A 24216-nucleotide genomic window follows, 5' to 3' on the forward strand; every position below is an offset into this window, starting at 1 on the left:
CCACAGGATCGCCCCCCGCACCCCCCCGGCCGCATGATCGCCCCCCGCACCCCCCGGCCGCATGATCGCCCCCCGCAGCCCCCGGCCGCACAATCGCCCCCCGCAGCCCGCGGCCGCACAATCGCCCCCCCGCAGCCCGTGCGTCCAGGGGGTGCGGGGGGCGATCATGCGGCCGGGGGCTGCAGGGGGGGCGGGCAGGATATACATTACCAGGTCCCCGCTCCTGCTTGCTTCGGTGGCTCCCGACACGTTCTGCCCGGCCGTGAAGACACCGGGAGCCCCGAAGCAAGCAGGAACAGGGACCCGGTAATGTATAATGTCCGGCGGCTAGGGGGTTAATGGGGAGGGCTGCAGATAAAATCGCAGCAGGGATGTACATCCCTGCTGCGAGTTTCTCTGCTAATGAAAGTATAGGGCTCGGATCTGCAGCGAGTCTCGCTGCAAAAACGCAGCAAGGAGACTCGCTGCAGATCCGGCAAGTGGGTTTGTAACCTTAAGAAAGCTTATTAATATAAAGCCTATATTTATATCATAGTGATTTATAACAAACCGAATTCCGCTTTGCTGCATCTACTATACACTTATCCTAAGTAACATCAGCAACTATACAAGATACCATGTGTCATAAATGTGAAAGTGCTTAGAATTGCATTCCCGGCATCCATTATGAGGCCTGTAGGAGGTGGCGCCCTCCTGTGCAGTAGTCTCCCAGTCCTTAGGCACTACAATACTAGCAAACATACTGCACCCTCCCTGTAGTACTAGACACCAGCTCTTATCTCCCTAGCACTTCTCCCTTGCTATCTCCACTTTCTACCTGTCTCCGGAGGGATTGTGTTTCACATGCTGGGTAGCAGATAATGCACAAGAAGTCAGCAACAAAAAAGTAAAGCAGACAAGGAATAATTACAGCCCTGTGTTTCACTATCTGGACCTTATGTCTGAGAAAGATGGGCTCTTTAGGATCGATTCACACATCTGTAGCGGTCTGCAAATGCAAATGATATATATGGATCATGCACAGAATGTGTCAATGCCCCCTTACATTGTTAAAAAAAATCAAAAACACAAAAATGCGTACACAAAAATGTTGTTGACCACGTGTTTCTTTACGTTAATATTAAACATTTAAAACAGATCCATTAAATGGACAGCAAAATCACAGCGTAAACCCAGCCTGAAAAAATAATCTTGAAATCTTGTAGTCTTCATTCTCACCACTAGGTCTAAAACTAAGTAGAGACTTCCTGTTCAGTCTGTAGTTATAAGAAAACGTTGCTGTAAAGGATTACAGCGACAGGTGACATTAATAGATAGTATCAGTACAATAGCAACTCTCTGTGGAATCAGTGCGCTCTAGAATGTTCTACATTCATCTTAAAGGATAATACCGGCGGATTATAAAAGCTGGCAGCCGGCAGGGGGGGGAATTGATTACAAGTAGAAACTTACCTCTCCCTGTGCCCGCGGTGAGCGGCTGGACCAGCCACAGGACCCCTGCCAGAAGGCATTTCCCCCGAGTTGTGATGGCGTCATGATTCGGAGTAAAAGGCCTGTCCCATCTGACAGACTGGCCACTCAGCCAATCAGGGACTGGAGCAGCTTCCCGACCCAGTCACTGACTGGCTGAGCAGCGAGGCATCAGCTGGGTCGTGCCATGTCAGCTCCAGAGATCCCGGAGCCCGGCCTGGGTCCTGCTGCTGGTCCCACCAAAGGTCCTTGTCTATTGTCATCTGGGACTGTTTGGCTTGCTGTAAAGCATGTAACTAAATGCTGGTAAAAACAGCTCAGGCAAGATGGCAGCCCCCATAACAATGTACAAAAAATGAAATGAAAATTACAGTCAGAAAATAGAAACATCAGAAAAAAAAGAACATGTTTTAGTATCTGACGCTAATCAGTAAAAGAAAATCGAGGCGACACATTCTCTTTAAGCTTTCAGTTCAGATTGAGCAGCATAATTCTACTGTTGCTAGAGAAATGATTGCTTGCCTGCTTGATTGATTGAATAGATTGTATTGAGGAATAGTTTGTGTAGCTCCTGAATGCAGAATCAGCAGAGACATTCTAAGGGACAAATCTTTGAAACTCATGACTTTCCCCAGGACATAGGCCATTTACTGTAACACAAAGAATTCCCTTTCTGGAACAATGCAAATCAAACAAAGCCTAAACATCTTTAGAGGGCAGGATAACATAGCTATTGTAATCCCCATAATATACCAGTTCTGGAGTTTCTTTTCTTAGAACCCTGCATTGTGCCATTTCTTTGTTATTCTGTCATATTATCATCCCCTTTTGTCAGAGGAACGTGTGTCCCTACACAGTCTAATAAAAAAAGGCCAAAAAAAAAAGAGAAAGTTATAAATTTGTTAGATGTGTTACATGGTGTTTTCTGTACTTACCTGTGCTATATACCGTCCTCAAACAGTCCAAAATGTTTGATAATTGGGAACTGTTTCCAATTAAGGGTAGCTTCACACGGGCGGGCTCGCAGCGAGATTCTCGCTGCGAGCCCGGCAGGTCCTGTCAGTTTCCATAAACTACATACTTGCTGCGGACCGCAGCGAGTATGTAATTGTACCGCGCTTAACCCCTTCTACTCCCGCCGGCTCCCCCGCTGTAAGCAGCATACATTACCTGTCCTTGCTGCACGGGTCCGGCGTCCTGCTCTCCCGCCCGGCCAATCAGTGGCTGCGGCTGGGCAACACACTAATTGGCCGGACGGGAGAGCAGGACGCCGGACCCGAGCAGCAAGGACAGGTAATGTATGCTGCTTACAGCGGGGGAGCCGGCGGGAGTAGAAGGGGTTAAGCGCGGTACAATTACATACTCGCTGCGGTCCGCAGCAAGTATGTAGTTTATGGGAACTGCCAGGACCTGCCGGGCTCGCAGCGAGAAACTCGCTGCGAGCCCGCCCGTGTGAAGCTACCCTTAAGGAGAATTCCAGGCAGGGACATTTTTTTTCAAAACTGCTTAGGAAGGGGTGGGTGAAAAAAACAACATGCACTTACCTGTCTGGCTCTAGCACTGGTGTCCAATGTCATCTGCTCTGGTCTCCCATCCCCAGCCACTTCCTGGTCTGGAGAGGGGACTTGGCAAGTGACGTTCCAGGCCTGCTCAGCCAGTCAGTGGCTGTAGCAGTGTCCCGCCTCTGACTGGGTGAGCTGGCCTGACATAATCCAGGTCCCCACTCAGACCAGAAAGCGGCCAGGGATCAGGGAACCCGCACGGAGGACAGAAATTCTCCTTTAATGCTAAAATAAAGTATAATTTTATTTTACTTGTTTAGATTCCGATGATTAAAGGGGTTTCCATTCCAATCCAAACTATATGATCTTGGTGTTTCAGCCACTGACACCTCTGCATTTTTTCCTGTGACCTTGTAGATTTCCAGGGAGCTGCATGTGGCCCCATTCACTTGAATCAGGCCAGTCTTTAGGTCCCTTCACAGCGAATGACTAGAAAACCATTGTGGAGGTAAAACAGTCTAGGCCAAACCTCTTTACGGCTATGTTCAAACACTTTCTTTTTAGGTCGTTTGACGGTCATCATTTAGGACAGCTGTCATTTTGAGGCCAAATAACGCCATTGTTTCGTTAAAAAAATTGTTACATAATGGCTGACATTTGGCCTCAGAATGCTGCAGCCTCCCAAAAAGATCCCAAATGGCCTAAAAAGGACCATGTGTGATCGTAGTCTAAAAAGCCTGAAAATTGTAATGCTATAAGATGAGTTACTACCATGTATCTGATCTGCCTCAGTAAATCAGTCTGACATGCATCCGCTTTACTTGTACTCTGAACATTGATAATCTTCCATCTTCCTCCTCCCTGTAGTACAGGAGGTCATACATTACTTGCTGCTGTGCCCCTTCACTTATTCTGGTAGGATTGTGTTTCACATGCTGGGCAGAAAATCGGTGTCATTAGTAGTGTGTTGCCTGTGATGTCACATAGTTATCATAGTCAGGGGCGTAACTAACACTGTAGCAGCCATAGTGGCCGCTATGGTGCCCAACACATCATAGGGGAGATGTCTACATTGGGGGACACAATTTTCGGGGTGGGGGGGTGGCTACCACAAGGGATCCTAGGGGAGATGCTTACCATTTGGGACACTAGAGGAGATGCCTACCATGGGGGAAACTAGGCAAGATGCCTACCATGGGGAACACTAGGTGAGATGCCTACCATGGGGAACACTAGCCAAGATGCCTACCATGGGGGACACTAGGCGAGATGACTACTATCGGGGACACTAGGCAAGATGACTACCATGGGGAACACTAGACAAGATGCCTACCATGGGGGACACTAGGCGAGATGACTACTATTGGGGACAATAGGTGAGATGACTACCATGGGGGACACTAGGTGAGATGCCTACCATGGGGGACACTAGGCGAGATGACTACTATCGGGGACACCAGGCAAGATGCCTACCATGGGGAACACTAGACAAGATGCCTACCATGGGGGACACTAGGCAAGATGACTACTATTGGGGACAATAGGTGAGATGACTACCATGGGGGACACTAGAAGAGATGCCTACCATGGGGGACACTAGGTGAGATGACTACTATTGGGGACAATAGGTGAGGTGCCTACCATGGGGGAAACTAGGCAAGATGCCTACCATGGGGAAAACTAGGCAAGATGCCTACCATGGGGAACACTAGGGAAGATGACTACCATGAGGGACACTAGGCGAAATGCCTACCATGGGGGGCACTATTTACTGGGGGTAGGGGGATACCAGGGGAGATGCCTAACATTTTATCTACTGTATGGAGAGCTAACAAACAGGGGGATTACCTACAGTGGGATGGAGGGGGGAGGGCATCAAAAGTTTGCTATGGGGCCCTGCCTTTTCTAGTTATGCCCCTGATCGTAGTACTTAACACGTTGTAATAGAGGGGCATACAGCTGTTAATAGAGGTAGCATCTGTGAAAGGGGAGAGGAGTTATAGGAACTGTGCTGGTTAGTATTTGTAGCAAACGCTACCAGCATCAAAACAAAGATATACAAGCTATTAAAATAAAAAACTACACATGGACTGTGGTGGCATGATCCAGTGATTTAGACATACTTTTATGAATTTAATTAACTCAGGAAACCTATTTAAGTCATGGTATTACCCTAATTTATTTAGGACCATAAGCATAGGAAGAGCACAGCTACCAGTCATTCCCATCCCTGGTGTAGTCCTCTACAGGGTACTCCCACCCACAATCCCCAGTCCCAAAATGAAAACAATATAACACAGATCCAGGCAACACAAGTAAAAAAAGTAAAATCCATCAGGTGGACATAGGCTCGGGTTACCCCCTTAATAGTATGTTTATTTTACCATTGATATCTTTTCACTTGTCATTTGCTTTTTGCTTTTTTGCGAGCTTCGTTTGATGACAGTTTAATACAAGATCTTATTGCTATAATAAGTGAGCGGAAATTGTTTTATTATACTGCAGCCACTCTGTGTCTTCTATTAGTATGGCATATGGGAGTGTTCTGCTTCAGGAGGTGAAGAAGCCTTGGATGGATCTGAGTGCTGTAAAGCCTCTCATTTGATTTCCTACACACTAATCAACATGACTTGTGTCCTAGATACTGTGAAACCCTGTAGCCTTCAAACCTTTGCACAGCGCTCTGATTAGCGGCTACATATTGCAATCATATTCAAATTAGGAGACTGTGTGCGAGAAAATAGAAATTTACCATGAACGGTTTAAAGAGACATGGAATCTTTGTACTTACTTATCTTTGCTTTGTGGAATTAACTCCTAAAATAAAAGTTTATGTTCATGTTAGTTTAATAGGCTTCCTTTTGCTTTCTTTAATCCAATTTAGATGCTTCTGTTCAATAAAATGTAATTATCAAAGAAGTTGTCTCATGGTTTAATTTTACATATCTCTGTTAGATGTTGCAAAACATAACAACGCTCTCAATGTAAATGTTGTTATTGCTGGCAAGAAGAATCTGCTTCTAGTGCACTGGTTCTCGTTAGCTGGCTTGTACAATAGCAGGAACCATCCCTGTATAGGAGGATCCAGGTGGTGGTGGGACTGAGCATGTGCGACCACCGGCACTGGACAGATTAGATGGCAGTTCTGAGAGGAAATCAAATTAACACCAGGGGTCGCCAAAACAAGTATGTAACATCAATGTATAGAGACTAGAGATGAGCGAACCCCGGACCAGAACTTTCGGCATTTGATTAGCGGGGGCTGCTGAAGTTGGATAAAGCCCTAAGGCTATGTGGAAATAATGGATATAGTCATTGGCTGTATCCATGTTTTCCAGACAACCTTAGAGCTTTATCCAAGTTCAGCACGAACGTTCGGGTTTGGATCGACTCGAACCCGAACCCAAACCCGGTTTGCTCATCTCTAATAGAGACAGAAGAATTGTTCATAAAACAGTCGAGATGAAAAGTTGCTTAGGCTGGGTTCACACTACATTTTTGCAATCCATTTTTTTTTCATCCGTTTTTGCAAATAGTTTCAAAAATAAGGTCAAGTATATTTTAGTGTACGATAAAAAAAGGTTGCTTTTTGATTAGTCTTTTTTTTTTATAATGGAAGTCAATGGAAAAACGGATGCACACAAATGCATCCCTTTTTCCAAAAACAGATGATATAAGAGAGATTGCAAGAACGTATTGTGAAACAAGCTTTACAGAGAAATAATATTATATATTTTCTACAGAGAATAAAAAGAAGTGGAGGGCCATTGTTAGGCACTTACGTGGGATAGGTGCTGGTGGTTGTAGGATAAGCTTTGTTTTGCCTTTATTCTACAGAACCTTCAAATTACAGAAGCCATATACTACCCAGTGTCCTTATAACAGCAACCACAGTACAACCTTATCAGTGTCTGGGACAGTGCTTCTGCAAATGATCATAGTACCCAGTGTTTAAAAAAAACTACATCCCACTTCTGACACTTCCAAGAAAAAGTAAAATATTGCATTGACAGTATTCACACCATTTACTCAGTATTAAGTTATGACCACGATTTCATAGATATAATACCACACAGTTTTCACTCCTGGGTGGTCTTGGCTGTGAGCTTAGGGTCATTGTCTTGTTGGAATGTGAACCTTTGGCCCAGTCTTAGGTCTAGAGAATATGACCGCCAGCCTTGACCACCAGGCTTCATTGTTTGGATGATATTGGGCAGGTGATTGACAGTGCCGGGATTTCTTCAGATACGATGGATTAAGACCAAGAATTTCAGTCTTGGTTTCACCAAACTAGAGAATGCTATTTCTCACAGTCTGACAGTCCTTTAGATGTTGTCAAACTCCAGATGGACTCTTATGGGTCTTTTACAGAGCAGAGGCTTCTTTTTGGCCACTCTGCCAATAAAGTGACACTGTCACCCCCTTTTTGCATTCTGACTTCTCTACACAGGTAAAGGGTAGACTTAGCAGTTTTCATACCTTATTTTATATCATACTTGTGCTTGTTCCAGTAAAAATTGATCTTTTATCATCTGTGGATTGTGCTAAGTGGGCGGGGCTTCTCAGGTGAAGCACCACTTATCCCCACCCATAACAGCACCGTAGACCCTGCCCCTCTGTGACATCATTGCCATATGGGTCCCGCCCCCTCAATGGCCGTGGGAACAGGACGGTCTAAAGGTCTAAGCCCCACCCCCTCTAGGCCAGCACAAACCAATGGCCTCCCGAGGGGGTGGGGCATATGTGCTGATGACGTCACAGAGGGATCAGGCCTACGGTGTTGATGTTGGCGGGGCTAAGTGGCGCTGTTGCTGTGAAGCCCCACTTAGGTGGCACAATCCGCAGACGATAAAATATCAGTTTTTACTGGAATAAGCACCATGATGTATGATATGAAAGAAGGTATGAAAACTCCAAAATTTGCCCTTTACACCTGTGTAAAGAAGTGATAATGCAAAAGGGAGGTGACAGTGTCACTTTAAGCCCAGACTGGCAGAGTGCTGCAGTGATATTGACCTTCTGGATGTTTCTCCCATCTGTACACAAGATATTTGGAGATCAGCCAAAGGGGCCATTGGGTTCTTGGTCTCATTCCTTATCACGACCGTTCTCCCTCAATGGTTTTGTTTTCATGTTATCTTAGTCATTACCTAAAGATTATGTATTTTACAGAATTCCTGTCGATTCATTTTTGCTACCATATTCATTAGGTCTTGCAATGCCAGGGCTTCAGTATCTTTTTAGTGGAGCCTCAACATATGGACTATGCCTGGGCCTCACTATTGAATAGTGCACACCAAAACCAATGGAGTCATTTATGTTGTTCACCACAGGTTGCTGCAACTAAAAATGGGTGTGGGCACATTATATTGTCAGAATTTCTGCACAAGATTCATCTAGCTATCAACTTTGGAGTCTCTTACTTTTCTTATAATTTAAAAAAAAAAGCACTGGCTTAGACCATTGGTTCCTAATTTGTTACATATATAAGGGAAGCCCTGAATTACAGGGGTACACTGGAGAGAGAAAAAAGTTTTTTGAATTAACTGGTGTCAGAAAGTTATATAGATTAGTATTTTACTTCTATATGAAAATCTCAAATCTTCCAGTACTTATCCGCCGCTGTACACTGTACAGGTAGTGGTGTTTACTAAGTCTGACAAAGTGCCCTCTGCTTCCTCCTCTGTCCGTCACTGGAAGCAGAGCAGTAGCAAATCCCCATAAAAAACCTTTCCTGCCTTGGACAGTTCCTCTTACGGCCAGAGATGTCAGCAGAGAGCACTGTGTCGGACTAAAATAATACACCACTTCCTGCAGGACATACAGCAGCTGATAAGTATTGGAAGACTTGAGATTTTTAAATAAAAGTAAATTCCAAATCTATATAACTTTCTGCAACCAGTTGACTTTTCAAAAATCTTCACTGGAGTACCCCTTTAAATAATCTTACCCAAACAAAATTAGACCTACTGATTTATTCTTATTATGCATTATCACCTTTGTTATATTCCTTTAACTATTAGTTTCCAGTATCTGGACCGCATAGGTTGCCAAAACATGCAAATAACTTGTATTCCATGCTATTCATTCTACACAAAACAGAATCTCTGTATCATCTAATTTGAACAATTAATCAACATTTTGTGCATTGCTATATTGTACGAACCCGGCTTGTGACCTGTAGCTGTGCTTGCATGATTGCATTGGCATCATTCTTTTGGCTGGGAAATAAACCAGGCTGTGAGTGGGTTTAAGAAGCTGAAATGAGCCGTGTTAAATTGTAATAAGATTAACACTGAACCCTGTTGTACTTTTCCTTATTTAGAACATGCTTGAATTATTGGAAGAGATGCCAAATGGAGTTCCTCCGGAAAAAGTCAAGAACTACATTTATCAGCTCATCAAGGCAATTCACTGGTGTCACAAGAATGACATTGTTCATAGAGGTGAGAGGTTTCAGATTTCTATTTTTACAAGACTTAATATGTTATTGAATTCTTTGCTCCTTGGTAAAAATATCTTACAGAAATTTCTAACCTAAAATTAGACAGCACACAATGGAGCATTTTTGTCTGGTAAAATACAGCTTTTTTGGTCAGTATTTTCAGCCAAAAACATCCTGCTTTTCATGCAGATTTTTTTTTTTTAAATATAACTGTCATTTAATTTTTCTTTTTCAGAAATCAATAGTTCAAGCCATTTTAGGAAACTCTGTAATAGGTTTTGTTAGGCAAAAAAGCCTACCCCCCCCCCCACCCCCCACACACACTTCTCTTTTGTGCATTACTAGTTAAAGAGGTCATCATTACAGAGAACCAAAGTAAAGACGGGTTTGCTCTGTCCATTATAATCTATGAAGGGTTGAAGGGCCAAGGGGGATGAGTTAGCAAGGAGAGGAGACAAGCAGCTGTACAGTTTGCAGACTGGGCACCTAAAAGGCTGGATTTAAAGGTCAGAAAGGTCAGTGGTTATCTGGGAGCTTGGTGAAAGAAGATTGCAGGATGTTGTTTTGTACAGCCCTGCCTTTCTCCTCTGCTTCCTCTCTTATCCCCCTCAACCCCTCCCCTCTCCATAATGGACACTGAAATCCTACTTATTTTGAAGTGATGGGGGAGATAGGAAAACAGCTGTTTGAGTACAGAAGGAAACGCTTTTGCTTAATAAAAATCTATTACAGATTTTCTAAAAACTACATTTAAATGACCGTTACATTTATAGGCTTCCATCAGGCACAAATCTTGCATAGTGTTTTATGGTGGGGGCTGAAAAAACTCTAGTTTTTCCTGCTTTTTAGCAGTTTTGGCAGTTTTCCATTTTAGTGTAAATTAGTCTAGGTATTTTTTTCAATTTTTTTCTGTCTTTTATCTTGCGATTTTTAATGAATAATTGAATAAATAATGCCAGAAAAAATGGCAATAGGCATATAAATATGGTGTTTTTCCCCCTATCGAAATCTGTAGGAGGAAAAATGACAAAAAAAAAGCAATTTTGAAAAACTAACAAAGAGCAGAAAACAGTTTTGAGCCAAAAAAAACACCAATTTAGGCAATGTTAGGCCTCATTCACACGTCCGCAAAATTTGTTCACAATTGTGAATGTGCCTTTACCGAAAATTTTAGGGTACATAGGTTTCTATGAGCCTATTTACACATATGCAATTTTTGCTGATCTGTGAATAGGCTGTGATTCGTACCAGTAAAAAAAAAGGAAATGTGTCTTAGTGTGGACACACAATTGTGGAATGGTTCACTGTCTATAATGCAGTGGTCTGTAAATTGCGAATCACTACAGATGCACAAAGTGCTGTTGGGTCCACAATTGCGGACAGCTTTACGGATGTGTGAACATGGCTTTACCAGCATTCTATTGGAAAAACAGTAAGTCTGTCAGCGCCCTATGGCTATGTTCCCACTACTGGATTTTATCAGGAAAAGGCGGTGGTCTATTAATAATGAAAGCCGCAAATAATGATCATCATTATTACTTGCAGCCATCATTATCCATAGGCGGCCACCTTTCCCTAGTGGGAACATTGCCTATAGATGGTTTTTGTCCACTTTCTGCTATAACAAATGCTGTTATGCATTTTGCAAACCGGACATTTTTTGCAAACAAAATAGAAAAAAAATAAAAAATAAAAAATAAGCCGTAACAGACAAAAAACATCTTGCCCTTTGTTCTACACCTGTAAAATTTCACCGAATGAGTTAAATGGTATTCAGATTTAAGAAAACAGCTGTAAGTCAATGGAAATACAAGAAATACCTCATGACAGTCAAGGTGTCACCGATTTTAGATCCGTTTTATGAAATATGCCATTAGTATTTATCCATAAGGACTGTAGTACACGGGCCTATTATCCTGCAAATTATCGTGATATCGTTAAAATATAAACGATAATTGTTTAGTTTAAATGCAGACAACGATCAAATGTTCGTTTGGGGCTGACACCAAAATCATTATAAATTTTTTGCTGTAATTCCACATTTGTTCCCTGTAATCCCGCATTCGTTCAATAATTGTTCAGCGTAATTCCACATCGTTTCTTCATTTGCTGGGATCAGATGAACTAAGTAAATGCAGTAACAATCGTAACTAATGACTATAGTTCTGGGTAATATGCAGGGGTGATTCTAGCCTCTCTGCTGCCCGAGGCGAACTATAGAATGACGCCCCCCCCCCCCCCCCCGTCAATCCGCCCACATTATAATCCACTACTGCCCCCCCCCCCACTGCTGTCCCCAATAAACATAATGTTTGGTCCCTTTCTGCACAGAGGATGTCAGGAGAGGAGGGGGCTGATCCTATAGGAGAGGTCCCAGCAGCACAGAGGATGTCAGGAGAGGAGGGGGCTGATCCTATAGGAGAGGTCCCAGCAGCACAGAGGATGTCAGGAGAGGAGGGGGCTGATCCTATAGGAGAGGTCCCAGCAGCACAGAGGATGTCAGGAGAGGAGGGGGCTAATCCTATAGGAGAGGTCCCAGCAGCACAGAGGATGTCAGGAGAGGAGGGGGCTAATCCTATAGGAGAGGTCCCAGCAGCACAGAGGATGTCAGGAGATGAGGGTGCTAATCCTATAGGAGAGGTCCCAGCAGCACAGAGGATGTCAGGAGAGGAGGGTGCTAATCCTATAGGAGAAGTCCCAGCAGCACAGAGGATGTCAGGAGAGGAGGGTGCTGATCTTTTAGGACAGGTCACAGCAGCACAGAGAATGTCAGGAGAGGAGGGTGCTGATCTTTTAGGAGATGGTCTCCCTCCTCCCCCCTTATAGATGGTCCCCTTCTTCCCCCCCTTATAGATGGTCCCCCCCCCTTATAGATGGTCCCCCTCTCCCCCCCCTTATAGATAGTCCCCCTCTCCCCCCTCCCTTATAGATGGTCCCCCTCTCCCCCCTCCCTTATAGATGGTCCCCCTCTCCCCCCTCCCTTATAGATGGTCCCCCTCTTTCCCCTCCCTTATAGATGGTCCCCCTCCCCCCTCTTTCCCCCTTATAGATGGTCCCCCTCTCCCCTCTTTCCCCCTTATAGATGGTCCCCCTCTTTCCCCTCCCTTATAGATGGTCCCCCTCTTCCCCCCCCCCCTTATAGATGGTCCCCCTCTTCCCTCTCTCCCCCCCCCCCTTATAGATGGTCCCCCTCTCCCCCCCCCTTATAGATGGTCCCCCTCTTCCCTCTCTCCCCCCCTTATAGATGGTCCCCCTCTCCCCCCCCCCCTTATAGATGGTCCCCCTCTTCCCCCCCCTTATAGATGGTCCCCTCTCCCTTATAGATGGTCCCCCTCTCCCCCTCCCTTATAGATGGTCCCCTCTCCCTTAAAGATGGTCCCCCTCCCCCCCTTATACATGGTCCCCCTCTCCCCCCTCCCTTATAGATGCCCCCTTATAGATGGTCCCCCTCTTCCCCCCCCCTTATAGATGGTCCCCCTCTTCCCCCCCCTTATAGACAGTCCCCCTCCCTTATAGATGGTCCCCCCCTTATAGATGGTCCCCCTCTTCCCCCCCCCTTATAGACAGTCCCCCTCCCTTATAGATGGTCCCCCCCTTATAGATGGTCCCCCTCTTTCCCCCCTCCCTTATAGATGGCCCCCCCTTATAGATGGTCCCCCTCTTTCCCCCCTCCCTTATAGATGGTCCCCTTCCCCCCCCTATAGATGGTCCCCCTCTCCCCCCCCCCCCTTATAGACAGTCCCCCTCCCGCCCCTCCCTTATAGATGGCCCCCCTCTTTCCCCCCCCTTATAGATGGTCCCCCCCTTATAGATGGTCCCCCTCTTTCCCCCCTCCCTTATAGATGGTCCCCTTCCCCCCCCCTATAGATAGTCCCCCTCTTCCCTCTCCCCCTCCCTTATAGATGGTCCCCTTCCCCCCCCTATAGATAGTCCCCCTCTTCCCTCTCCCCCTCCCTTATAGATCGTCCCCCCCCCCTTATAGATAGTCCCCCTCTTTCCCCCCTCCCTTATAGATGGTCCCCTTCCCCCCCCTATAGATGGTCCCCCTCTTCCCTCTCCCCCTCCCTTATAGATGGTCCCCCCTTATAGATCGTCCCCCTCTTCCCCCCCTACCTTATAGATGGTCCCCCTCTTTTCCCCCTCCCTTATAGATGGTCCCCCTCTTCCCCCCCTACCTTATAGATGGTCCCCCTCTTCCCCCCCCTACCTTATATATGGTCCCCCTCTCCCCCCCCCCCCTGCACAGCAGATAAAACAAAAACAAAAAACAGCACACAACTCACCTGCCCTCCGTTCCCCCGTCGAGCCTCTCTGGTCTGGTCCCGGCTGATGTGCGGCTGCCCGGGGTGTCCCGTCCTGTCCCCGGCAGCGCGCGCATCAGAGAGCTCCCCGTGTGCCTGTGGCTGTGACTTCCGGCGCATGGGGATCTCTCTGATGCGCGCGCTGCCGGGGACAGGATGGGACACCTCCGGCAGCCGCACATCAGCCGGGGGACTAAGGCTGCATTCCCACGTTCCGTGATCCTGACGGATCACGGACGTGGAATGCATTTACCGGAGTCCCCCCGCGCCCGGACAGCATCTGTAATGAGATGCTGTGAGCGGGGGAGACTGTGTTCATAAGCGCCGCGCTGTAGTAACAGCACCGCGCGGCTGATTCATTACAGCGCGGCGCTTATGAATACAGTCTCCCCCGCTCACAGCATCTCATTACAGATGCTGTCCGGGCGCAGGGGGACTCCGGTACATGGTACAATCAGTGGCGGATTATAATGTGGGCGGCCGCCCGAACCGCTCATATTATAGTCTGCCACTGAATGCCGCAGGGCCGTTTTAATACATTGGTGGGCCCAGTGCACAGCCCTCAAGAGTGGCCCCCCCTTCCCTTTCGGCACATTGTATAATGTACTGAATTTGCCCCCACACTGTATCAAGAGCCCCAATACATACAGTAGTTACCTTATAACACTATTTCCACCATACAGTGATTATATATTACATAAAAACTGCACTAAACAAAACAGAAAGTTATCACCAATGATACCATTACATAATACCGCCACACCATGACCCCTATCAGTACAAGCCTATAACAGAGTGAAGTTACATCCAGTGACTCACCGGAGGCGTCTTCTCCAATCAGAGTCTGTCACCTTTTCTTTTTCTCTCCATCCAGCCTGGGCCACCTTGAAGTCTTCCCCTGGCTGTGAATCTTCTCTCCAGAATCTGCCAGACAAATATTTTAGGCTCCAACACATACAGTAGTTAGGTCCCTTGTACCCCTACATAGTAATACCCCTCTGTACCCCTACATAGTTACACCCCTCTGTGCCTCCATAGTTTTAAGGTGTCCCTGTAGTATATAGCCCCTCATGTGCTCCTCCAGTTATATACAGCCCTCCTGTGCGCTCCCCCATTAGTATATAGCCCCCCTGTGCACTCTCCCCAGTAGTATATAGCCCCCCCTGTGCTCTCCCACAATAGTATATAGCTCCCCTGTGCTCCCCCATAGTATATAGCCCCCTGTGCTCCCCCATAGTATATAGCCCCCTGTGCTCCCCCATAGTATATAGCCCCCTGTGCTCCCCCATAGTATATAGCTCCCCTGTGCTCCCCAGTAGTATATAGCCCCCTGTGCTCCCCAGTAGTATATAGCTCCCCTGTGCTCCCCAGTAATATATAGCTCCCCTGTGCTCCCCCATAGTATATAGCTTCCCTGTGCTCCCCATAGTATATAGACCCCTGTGCTCCCCAGTAGTATATAGTCCCCTGTGCTCCCAAGTAGTATATAGCTCCCCTGTGCTCCCCCATAGTATATAGCTCCCCTGTGCTCCCCATAGTATATAGACCCCCTGTGCTCCCCAATAGTATATAGACCCCTGTGCTCCCCAGTAGTATATAGACCCCTGTGCTCCCCAGTAGTATATAGTCCCCTGTGCTCCCCCATAGTATATAGCTCCCCTGTGCTCCCCAATAGTATATAGCCCCCTGTCCTCCCCCATAGTATATAGCCCCCTGTGCTCCCCCATAGTATATAGCTCCCCTGTGCTCCCCCATAGTATATAGCCCCCTGTCCTCCCCCATAGTATATAGCTCCCCTGTGCTCCCCAGTAGTATATAGCTCCCCTGTGCTCCCCCATAGTATATAGCCCCCTGTGCTCCCCCATAGTATATAGCCCCCTGTGCTCCCCCATAGTATATAGCTTCCCTGTGCTCCCCATAGTATATAGACCCCTGTGCTCCCCAGTAGTATATAGCCCCCTGTGCTCCCCAGTAGTATATAGCTCCCCTGTGCTCCCCAGTAGTATATAGCTCCCCTGTGCTCCCCCATAGTATATAGCTTCCCTGTGCTCCCCATAGTATATAGACCCCTGTGCTCCCCAGTAGTATATAGTCCCCTGTGCTCCCCCGTAGTATATAGCTCCCCTGTGCTCCCCCATAGTATATAGCCCCCTGTGCTCCCCCATAGTATATAGCCCCCTGTGCTCCCCAGTAGTATATAGCCCCCTGTGCTCCCCATAGTATATAGCTCCCCTGTGCTCCCCCATAGTATATAGCTTCCCTGTGCTCCCCATAGTATATAGCTTCCCTGTGCTCCCCATAGTATATAGCCCCCTGTGCTCCCCCATAGTATATAGCTCCCCTGTCCTCCCCCATAGTATATAGCCCCCTGTGCTCCCCCATAGTATATAGCACCCTGTGCTCCCCAATAGTATATAGCTCCCCTGTGCTCCCCCATAGTATATAGCCCCCCTGTGCTCCCTGATAGTATATAGCTCCCCCATAGTATATAGCCCCCTGTGCTCCCCAGTAGTATATAGCTCCCCTGTGCTCCCCAGTAGTATATAGCTCCCCTGTGCTCCCCCATAGTATATAGCTTCCCTGTGCTCCCCATAGTATATAGACCCCTGTGCTCCCCAGTAGTATATAGTCCCCTATGCTCCCCCATAGTATATAGCCCCCTGTGCTCCCCAATAGTATATAGCTCCTCCTCCCATATAACATTGAAAAAAACAAACACTGTTACTCACCTGGGTCCACACGTTCCTCTTCTCTTCCCTCCTGTGGCCGCACTTCCTCCGGTCACAAGAGGCTGCACTCCCCTTACCCTCGCGCCGACGCTCCAGTGACGTCGGCCGCTAGAGGGAGAGTGCGGCCTCTTGTGACCGCAGGAAGTGCGGCCACAAGAGTGACTGACAGGGAGGGAGCCAATGGCGCTCTCTCTGTCAGTGTCGCTGCTGCTGCAGCGCTGAAGCGCCGCAGCAGCAGCGGACGGGGGGGCCCTGCAGGGGGCGCCATGGAGGGGTAAGTAGATTACCCATCCATGGCGCTCCCCCCTGACAGGCTGGTGGCCGGAGCCCTGTGCGACCGCATTGGTCGCACATAGCAACGGCCGGCCTGCTCGGGGGGGCCCCTTTAACCAGCGGGCCCGGTGCACGTGCACCATGTGCCCTCTGGTTAAAGCGGCCCTGGAATGCCGCCCCCATGAAGACAGCTGGTGGCGCCGCCTGAGGCAGACGACTCAGGTCGCCTCATGATTGCGGCGCCCCTGGTAATATGGTGAAGGATTTCAGGCTAACGAGAAACAATATAGTTTGCAACTGTTTATGGTTAATCGTTAAAAATCACTTCTAATCATGTCTAATCATGACTTCTTCTCATGTAAAGATTACTAGCTATTTAGTTGCAAACGATTCTGATTTTATTACATTTACTGATTGCTGGTATAAACAATCATTTTTGCAGTCGTTAATCGTTCCTCAGGACAACCTGCACAGTATGTTTTATCTGCAAACGACTTACTAGATGAACGATCGACGAACTGCCAACGATAATTTTTCAACATGTTGAAAGACAACAATTACCGATTTTTCATTCGTCATTTGATCTTTGGGTGTTATTACATGGGCAACAATGGATCATTATAGCAAATTTTTAAACAATAATCGCTCCGTGTAATAGGGCCTTAACTCAGTTATTGGCTGGTGTCACCGACAAGCACAGCATGTAGATCCTTAGCAGTTCTCCTGAACAGTAATGCCCCTATTCCACGGGCCGTCTAGAGGAGCAAACGAGCACTCTCAGCGCTCGTTAGCTCCTCGTTCCCCGCTCGCTGCCACTGCTATTCAACGCGGCTGCAGCGAGCGGGAGGGGCGGCGGGGAGCTGCGGGGGGGGCTGCCCAGTTGATCGCTGATCGTCTGGGCAGCCCATAGGATACAGCAGCGTCTGCTGCCGATGCTCCTATTCAACGGAGCGCCGGCAGCAGATCGCTGCTATATCAGTCGCTTGTTTTTCAACATGTTGAAAAACAAGCGACTGCAACGATTAGCCGACATGAACAATGTCGGCTGATCGTTACACTCTATTCCACGGGACGATTATCGGCCGTAGCGGCTGATATCGGCCGAATATGGCCGATAATCGTTCCGTGGAATAGGGCCTTAAGGGTCCTATTACATGGAATGATTTTTAACGATTAACGACTAACGCTAAACGATCGCAAACGAGATTGTTTATCGTTAACCTGAAATCGTTCACCATATTACACAGAACAATAATCATTAGTTACGATAGTTACTACGACCGTTATTGCGATCGTTACTATGATCGTTTACTCCATCTGATCCTAGCAAAACAATGGGCAATGTGCAATTACACTGAACGATTAGTGAAAAAATGCGAAACTTGAGCGAACGAATGTGGAATTACAGCGAACGATTAACGATAATTTTAGGTTCAGATCTAAATCAACAATCAATGACATACGAACGATTTTTCGATCGTTACCTGCAATTACACAGGACGATTATCTTTTAAATACAAACAATCTAACAATTTTTCACACGATAATCGTGCCGTGTAATAGGGCCCTAACTCTACTGGGGGGCTGATACAGACGTTGTGTACTATAACATAGTCATAGCCAAGAGACCTGACGAAGTGCTGCTACCTGCATGTACAGTACGCACGCTTACATTACAAGGGTTGTACATATAATACAGTCCTTGTTTGTTTAAACCAGATTAGCTTGTGATTTCTTGTCTTATGTCCAACAGAGGTTGTTGCAGCACGGTTCCTCTCTTAGTGAGGTAGCCTCCAGACAAACAAACATGAAACAACACTTCATCATACAAATTAATTGACATTCCTAATAACTCAACCTTTTTATTCAGGGATCAAAATTCCTGTTTATGCAGCGACAAGTAATGAAATCTGCCATGCCCAGTCCCATTGCACATGACAACGTATAATGAGAAGAGCTGGGCGGCCATCATAGCTATTTATTATCACTGTCCAGACTTGGTTTTGTGAAAGATTCCGATTAGAATTCTCATTGCTGCAAACAGATTTCTATATCTCAGATCTCTTTGGCCAGTTTTGCCATCTCATACGACAGTTTTGGGGGCAGAATTCAGGCAGATAGCATGTATACAATAAGAGGACTGATTTTCATTGGACATGTATTATATTATTGGAGTTTTTCTCTTGCACATAGGCATAGCGCTAGTATGGCAGGGTGCAGAATCATCCTGGCAACCCAGGTGCCGCTTGTCTCCTTATGGCGCCATGTTACAGAGATATAATGCTCCTAGGGGAGAATACCGTCATTATACAGCAGACAATGGCTTATGCCAAGATTTTTGTATGCATGAGTGTGCCATATGGTGCCATGTTTGTTTCCTTTCAGTGTGAATTGGTGTCTACTTGTTGATTTTGATATTCTGTTTTGCTTTTTTTTTAATGAGCATATGTAATGTTTCAGATGAAGAGCTGGATGTCAAAGCAGCCTATTTATATGCCTGATATCTTATTACTAATATGATTTGTAATATTTATCTGTGCATACATAACTGGATTTCATGTTATTACGTGGCTTCTGATCACTTGTTTCTGTCTTGTAGACATCAAACCAGAGAACCTCCTAATTAGCTACAATGATGTCTTAAAGCTCTGCGACTTTGGTAAGTTACGTCGGAACCATTTTGTAAATTTCTTTACAAGGAAAATATTGTCATAACCAATTAAAATAAATTATTAGGGAAACATGGTAATCTTGACATTTATTTTAACTTTGCAGCCACTTTTGGCGTTAGGGACCAAGCCGTATTTTTCCAATTTGACCGGTCTCGTTTTATGTGTTAATAACTTTGTGAAACATATCCAAGTAATTCTGTGATTTATTTCTCATGATAAAATGTACTTCATAATAATAGGAAATTTTGGTCGATACTTTAAAGAGGTTGTCCAGGAAAAAAACAACTTGTCCCCTATCCACCAGACCTCTGTACCCCCTGCCGATCTCCATATCGGACCCCAGCTTCTGTGTAATGAATAAATTCCTATGGAGCGAGGGAAAGAGACAAGTACAGCGCTCTTCCGGCATACTCTGCTCTTTCCGGCACTTCATAGGAATGAAACGAGCCGTGGGTCACATGCCGTAGCGGCGGCTCTATTCATTACACTGAAGCCGGGGCACGATACAGAGATTGGCGTGGATACAGAGGACAGGACCCCCTGCGATCTCCTACTTTTCCCCTATCCTGTGTATAGGGGAAAAGTTGTTTTTCCTGGAATACCTCTTTAACCTTTTCTTAGTGAAAACTCTAAATTGCCATAAAAAAAATAATTATAACAATTTACATTTACAATATGTCTTCTCTATCTCTATATTGGCATTATTTGGTAAAGGTCCTTTTCCTTTTTAGGATATTATAGGGCTTAGAAGTTTAGAAGCAAATTTTACAAATTTCATGTACAGTAACAGAAGCAGAGAACACAGATACTAACCATGGCGATAATCAGATACACCAACAGGAGCAAGGATATGGGGATGAACGACTGACTAAAGGAACAGTGATAAGGGCTAATGAAGATGATAAGGAACAGCAACAAAGAACATTTGGGGCTAGGTTCACAAACTGTCCTTGTTGTCCTTTTCGGGCATTGATGGGACTAGGGACAGGAGACTTTATTAGCTAGAGCAGTACTTTATTAGCTAGTACAGCAATAGGAGACAGAGTGACTATTAGGTACAGCAACAAAGGGTCAGGAGTGACCATTAGATACAGCAATGGGACCGGGGCGACGATCAAGGTAGCAAGAGGTTAATGTCTGTCTTATACCTTACAGTACTGTGCTTGCACTGCTGTTCTCTCCTGGCTTTGAACTCCTCCCACACACAGTGGACTAGATCAGGACCAGGAGAGCTGTCAGAAACTAGTCCCTCCTGTCATTCTCCCTGCAATTGGTCCACCTGTAAAGACAGGCCAATCGCAGTAATCCCCAACCAAGGCGAGAGATGATAGGTCAATGGCTGGCCGCCATGACCTGTCACCACTGGTGGCTGATGCCACTTATATTTAAACTGCTTAACTCATTCATGTGCATAACTCATTTAAATACATGCTCATATACTGCAGTGAGTATACTTGTGTTTTTAAAAAGCAGGACTCTATGTTCTATGTTTTCAGGTTTTGCACGGAATTTATCTGAAGGCAGCAATGCCAATTACACAGAATACGTGGCCACTCGATGGTACCGCTCTCCTGAGCTGCTTCTGGGGTGAGGATTATGCTTACTTTTTTTTTAGATCAAACTTTGACTTGCTTACAGAGAACCTGTCAAGAATAGTACACATGTTGCACACATTCACCTCTGTCTGTGGCCTCAGCATAAACATAGTGATAAATACTAGTAGCGTTGAACAGATTGCACAGATCCAGGTCCACAGAGGAAATTATCCAGATACTTCCCATCAATACAAAATATTAACACGTCAAGTTTTAATGATATTAAAATCTCTTGTTGTTATCACTATACACATGGAACATATCAATAAGGTTTAATATGTTGTTATGGATGAACTCTTTAAGAAATAGACCCGAGTGGCAAATTGTGGTTCCAAAGTCAGCTCCAAAGGGGTTTTCTTTTGCTTGACCTCTGGAACCCTATTTCATTAGGTGCACATTATTATGACAGAGCCCCTGCCCACCGGGGGAATCATCCGGCGCTCTGATGGGCCAGGCTAGCCCTGGATACTTGTTAACCTGACTCTTTAATTAAAACCACATCTGGTAGATTTGAGAAGTGGCGGACCAGTGATGCAAATGAGGGCTTGTGAATGAATGACAAATAATCCCTATTTACATTCATGGTTAGCGTTACGTTTCCCTTTGCTCTATATACAGACTATAAAACACAACCTTTTACCAGGTTTTCACAGGTCTGCTCCCTTTTCTGCGGTCTGGGAATCATTATATAAAAGAGAATATTAAAATTCACTAAAATAATTGGCAAGTTCAATAGAGCCAGCATTTCTGCCAGCATTGTTCATTTCAGTCTGGGAATTATTCCAAGGACTAGCAAATTAATTAACATTTTCTCTATCTCCGGATTACATCATTTCTAGAGGGATGAACTAGGTTTGTTTTCAAGGTGATTCTATGTTAATCCTATAAAGAAGTAACAATGATGTAAAGGGCCATTTGTCATTGTCTTTTGCTGTGTAAAATCTATAATGATTGTCCTAGTAAGGGCCCGTTCACACTACGGAATCGGCATGGAGATTACTCTCGGAACCGCTGTCTGTGGATTCCATGCCGAATCCTGCCTGCTATATCTTTTAATGGTAGGCCTTGTGCACCTCTGCTCTCCGTGCCTTTTTGCTCAAAGAATTGACATGTCAATTCTTTAAGCGGAGAGGCTCGGAAAGCGGAGGCGCCCCAGACCTTTCATTAAAACATATAGCAGGCAGGATTTGCGGGTGGGGGTTCCTTGTGGAATCTCCCCCATTCTGAAGTGTGAACGGGCCCTAAGGGTCAAAAACATCCTGTGAGCTCTACTTCTAGTACTTCTAGCCACTGAAGAGCCCTAAGTAAAATATTGGACTAAATGGTATTCAAAGAAAGTCCCCTGTTGTGAACGGGCAAGTAGCAATACATGTATCTACTGTATGTCCTCGTTCACTGTAAATCGCTGTTTCCTGTTTGGCTGCTTTTTTAGCACAAGTACGTTTCACCCCATTATTTTTATTGACTCTTTAGTAGCACAGATCAGGAATGGTAGAGATGCGCGATGAGCAGTCACCTGTATACTGTCCTTATGGGGATAGAACAATGTTTCCACAGTTCTTAGGAAACTAGAGCAAGCATTTGCTTCAAGCAGGAATAGGGTAATTTAATTAACCCAGTTTTTCTTCAATGTTTGTTACATACTGTATAATCGCACCTTATAAGCACCTAGGAAAATGAGGCAGAAGTCACAGAACTCTGTCACAATATTTCCACTCTGTTCTGCTATACACGTCTGAAGCTTTACAAGCCGTGTTACAGCACTTGCAGTAAGTAACTTTTTTAGGTTGAGGACTTTGCCCAACAGATCAGCGTTAAGTAGGTCACATTACAGTTCTATAATTTTCTTGAATGCAGGCAACAAAGAAAAGAAGGAAGAGAGATAAAGAAATAGAAAAATGGTGTTAATGTGTCAGATACCGAAAGAGAGAATAAACATTTGCACTTAAAATGTTTAAATATTTAAATAAAATGTTTCTGCACCTGCATATAGTTTGCACCAAAACACTATGTACCACCTTTAAAGGGAACCTGTCACCCCCCGTGCCGGGGTGACAGGCTCCCAACCCCCCGTTAGAGCCCCCTATACTCACCTAATCCCGCCGGGTCCCGCTTCTGGATCCGGTTGGGTCACGGAGATCTCAGCCGCTGCAGCCTGGCGCGCGCGCTTAGAGATGAGTCCACGGTCATAGAGAATCACGGAGCGCTGGACTCGCCTGTCATTCTCTATGAGTGTTGGACTCATCTGAGGAGCGCGCGCGCCGGGCTTCGGGCGCCGATATCTCCGTGACCCGACCATCTCCAGAAGCGGGACTCGGCGGGATCATGTGAGTATCTAACGGGGGGTAGGGAGCCTGTCACCCCGTCACCGGGGGTGACAGGTCCTCTTTAATATATACTTCCCTTACGTCCCATTGGCATCACAACATCCCCTGGGACGAAGGAATATTTAATGAAAAAATAACAATTAAATTTTAATCCCCTCCTCCATGAGGTATAAATAGGCTCCACCTCCCATTGGATCCACCAGAATTTACCAGGGCTCACTCTACTAGAGCTGTGACCTCCACTTGGGCAGAGCGTGCCGCTGTGCCACTTAAGGACATATGCTAGGCAGCTACCTGGTCTACTTTGACTACCTTTGTGAGATATTTCAGGCTGGATACTTCTTTCTTGCCAAGAAAAACCTTTGCAAAATCTGTTCTTAATGCGGATGTAATAAATAAACCGCCCATTGGGGATAATGCTTGCTGATTCCCCATATGCTGTGATGCCAATGGGACGTAAGGGAAGCTAAAATTATTATGTTAATTTGTTTTCCCTGAGACCCATTGGCATCACAAGAATCCCTCCCTGTGTTTTATGTTTCTTTATAATTAGACTGAGGTCTAGGGGGAGGTGGACCTCATGGAGGAGGGGATTAAAATTTAATTGTTATTTTTTCATTAAATATTCCTTCGTCCTAGGGGCTCGCAGGGGCGAATTTACCCCATATGTTGTGATGCCAATGGGTCGCAAGGAAAACAAAATTAACATAATAATTTTAGCTTCATCCTGCCAGGTCTATTTGTGGCTTTGCTGCAAAGGTGTCAGGCTCTTTAAGAAATGGGTATGGCTTAAAATGTTACCATGCAGTGAAATCCTGCTGCAAAATTCTGCACAAATTAAGTTCATTGTTCTGCTCCGCCATTGGAGCAGAAGAGTGTAAAGGTCCTATTACACAAAGCTA

General features: G+C 45.7%; 1 protein-coding gene across 7 annotated transcripts in view; it reads left to right on the forward strand.

Annotated features, from left to right (window-relative positions):
* CDKL5 (cyclin dependent kinase like 5) overlaps window positions 1-24216 on the forward strand; it is a 246417-nt gene that overhangs the window by 186833 nt on the left and 35368 nt on the right. For all 7 annotated transcript variants that reach the window (XM_069945342.1, XM_069945346.1, XM_069945347.1 and 4 more), the window contains exons 7-9: window positions 9298-9418; window positions 19320-19379; window positions 20889-20979. In XM_069945342.1, coding sequence (XP_069801443.1) covers window positions 9298-9418; window positions 19320-19379; window positions 20889-20979 — 272 coding nt within the window. The remainder of the gene's footprint in view (window positions 1-9297; window positions 9419-19319; window positions 19380-20888; window positions 20980-24216) is intronic.

The sequence above is a fragment of the Dendropsophus ebraccatus genome, chromosome 11, assembly GCF_027789765.1.
Source record: "Dendropsophus ebraccatus isolate aDenEbr1 chromosome 11, aDenEbr1.pat, whole genome shotgun sequence".
Lineage (NCBI taxonomy): Eukaryota > Metazoa > Chordata > Amphibia > Anura > Hylidae > Dendropsophus > Dendropsophus ebraccatus.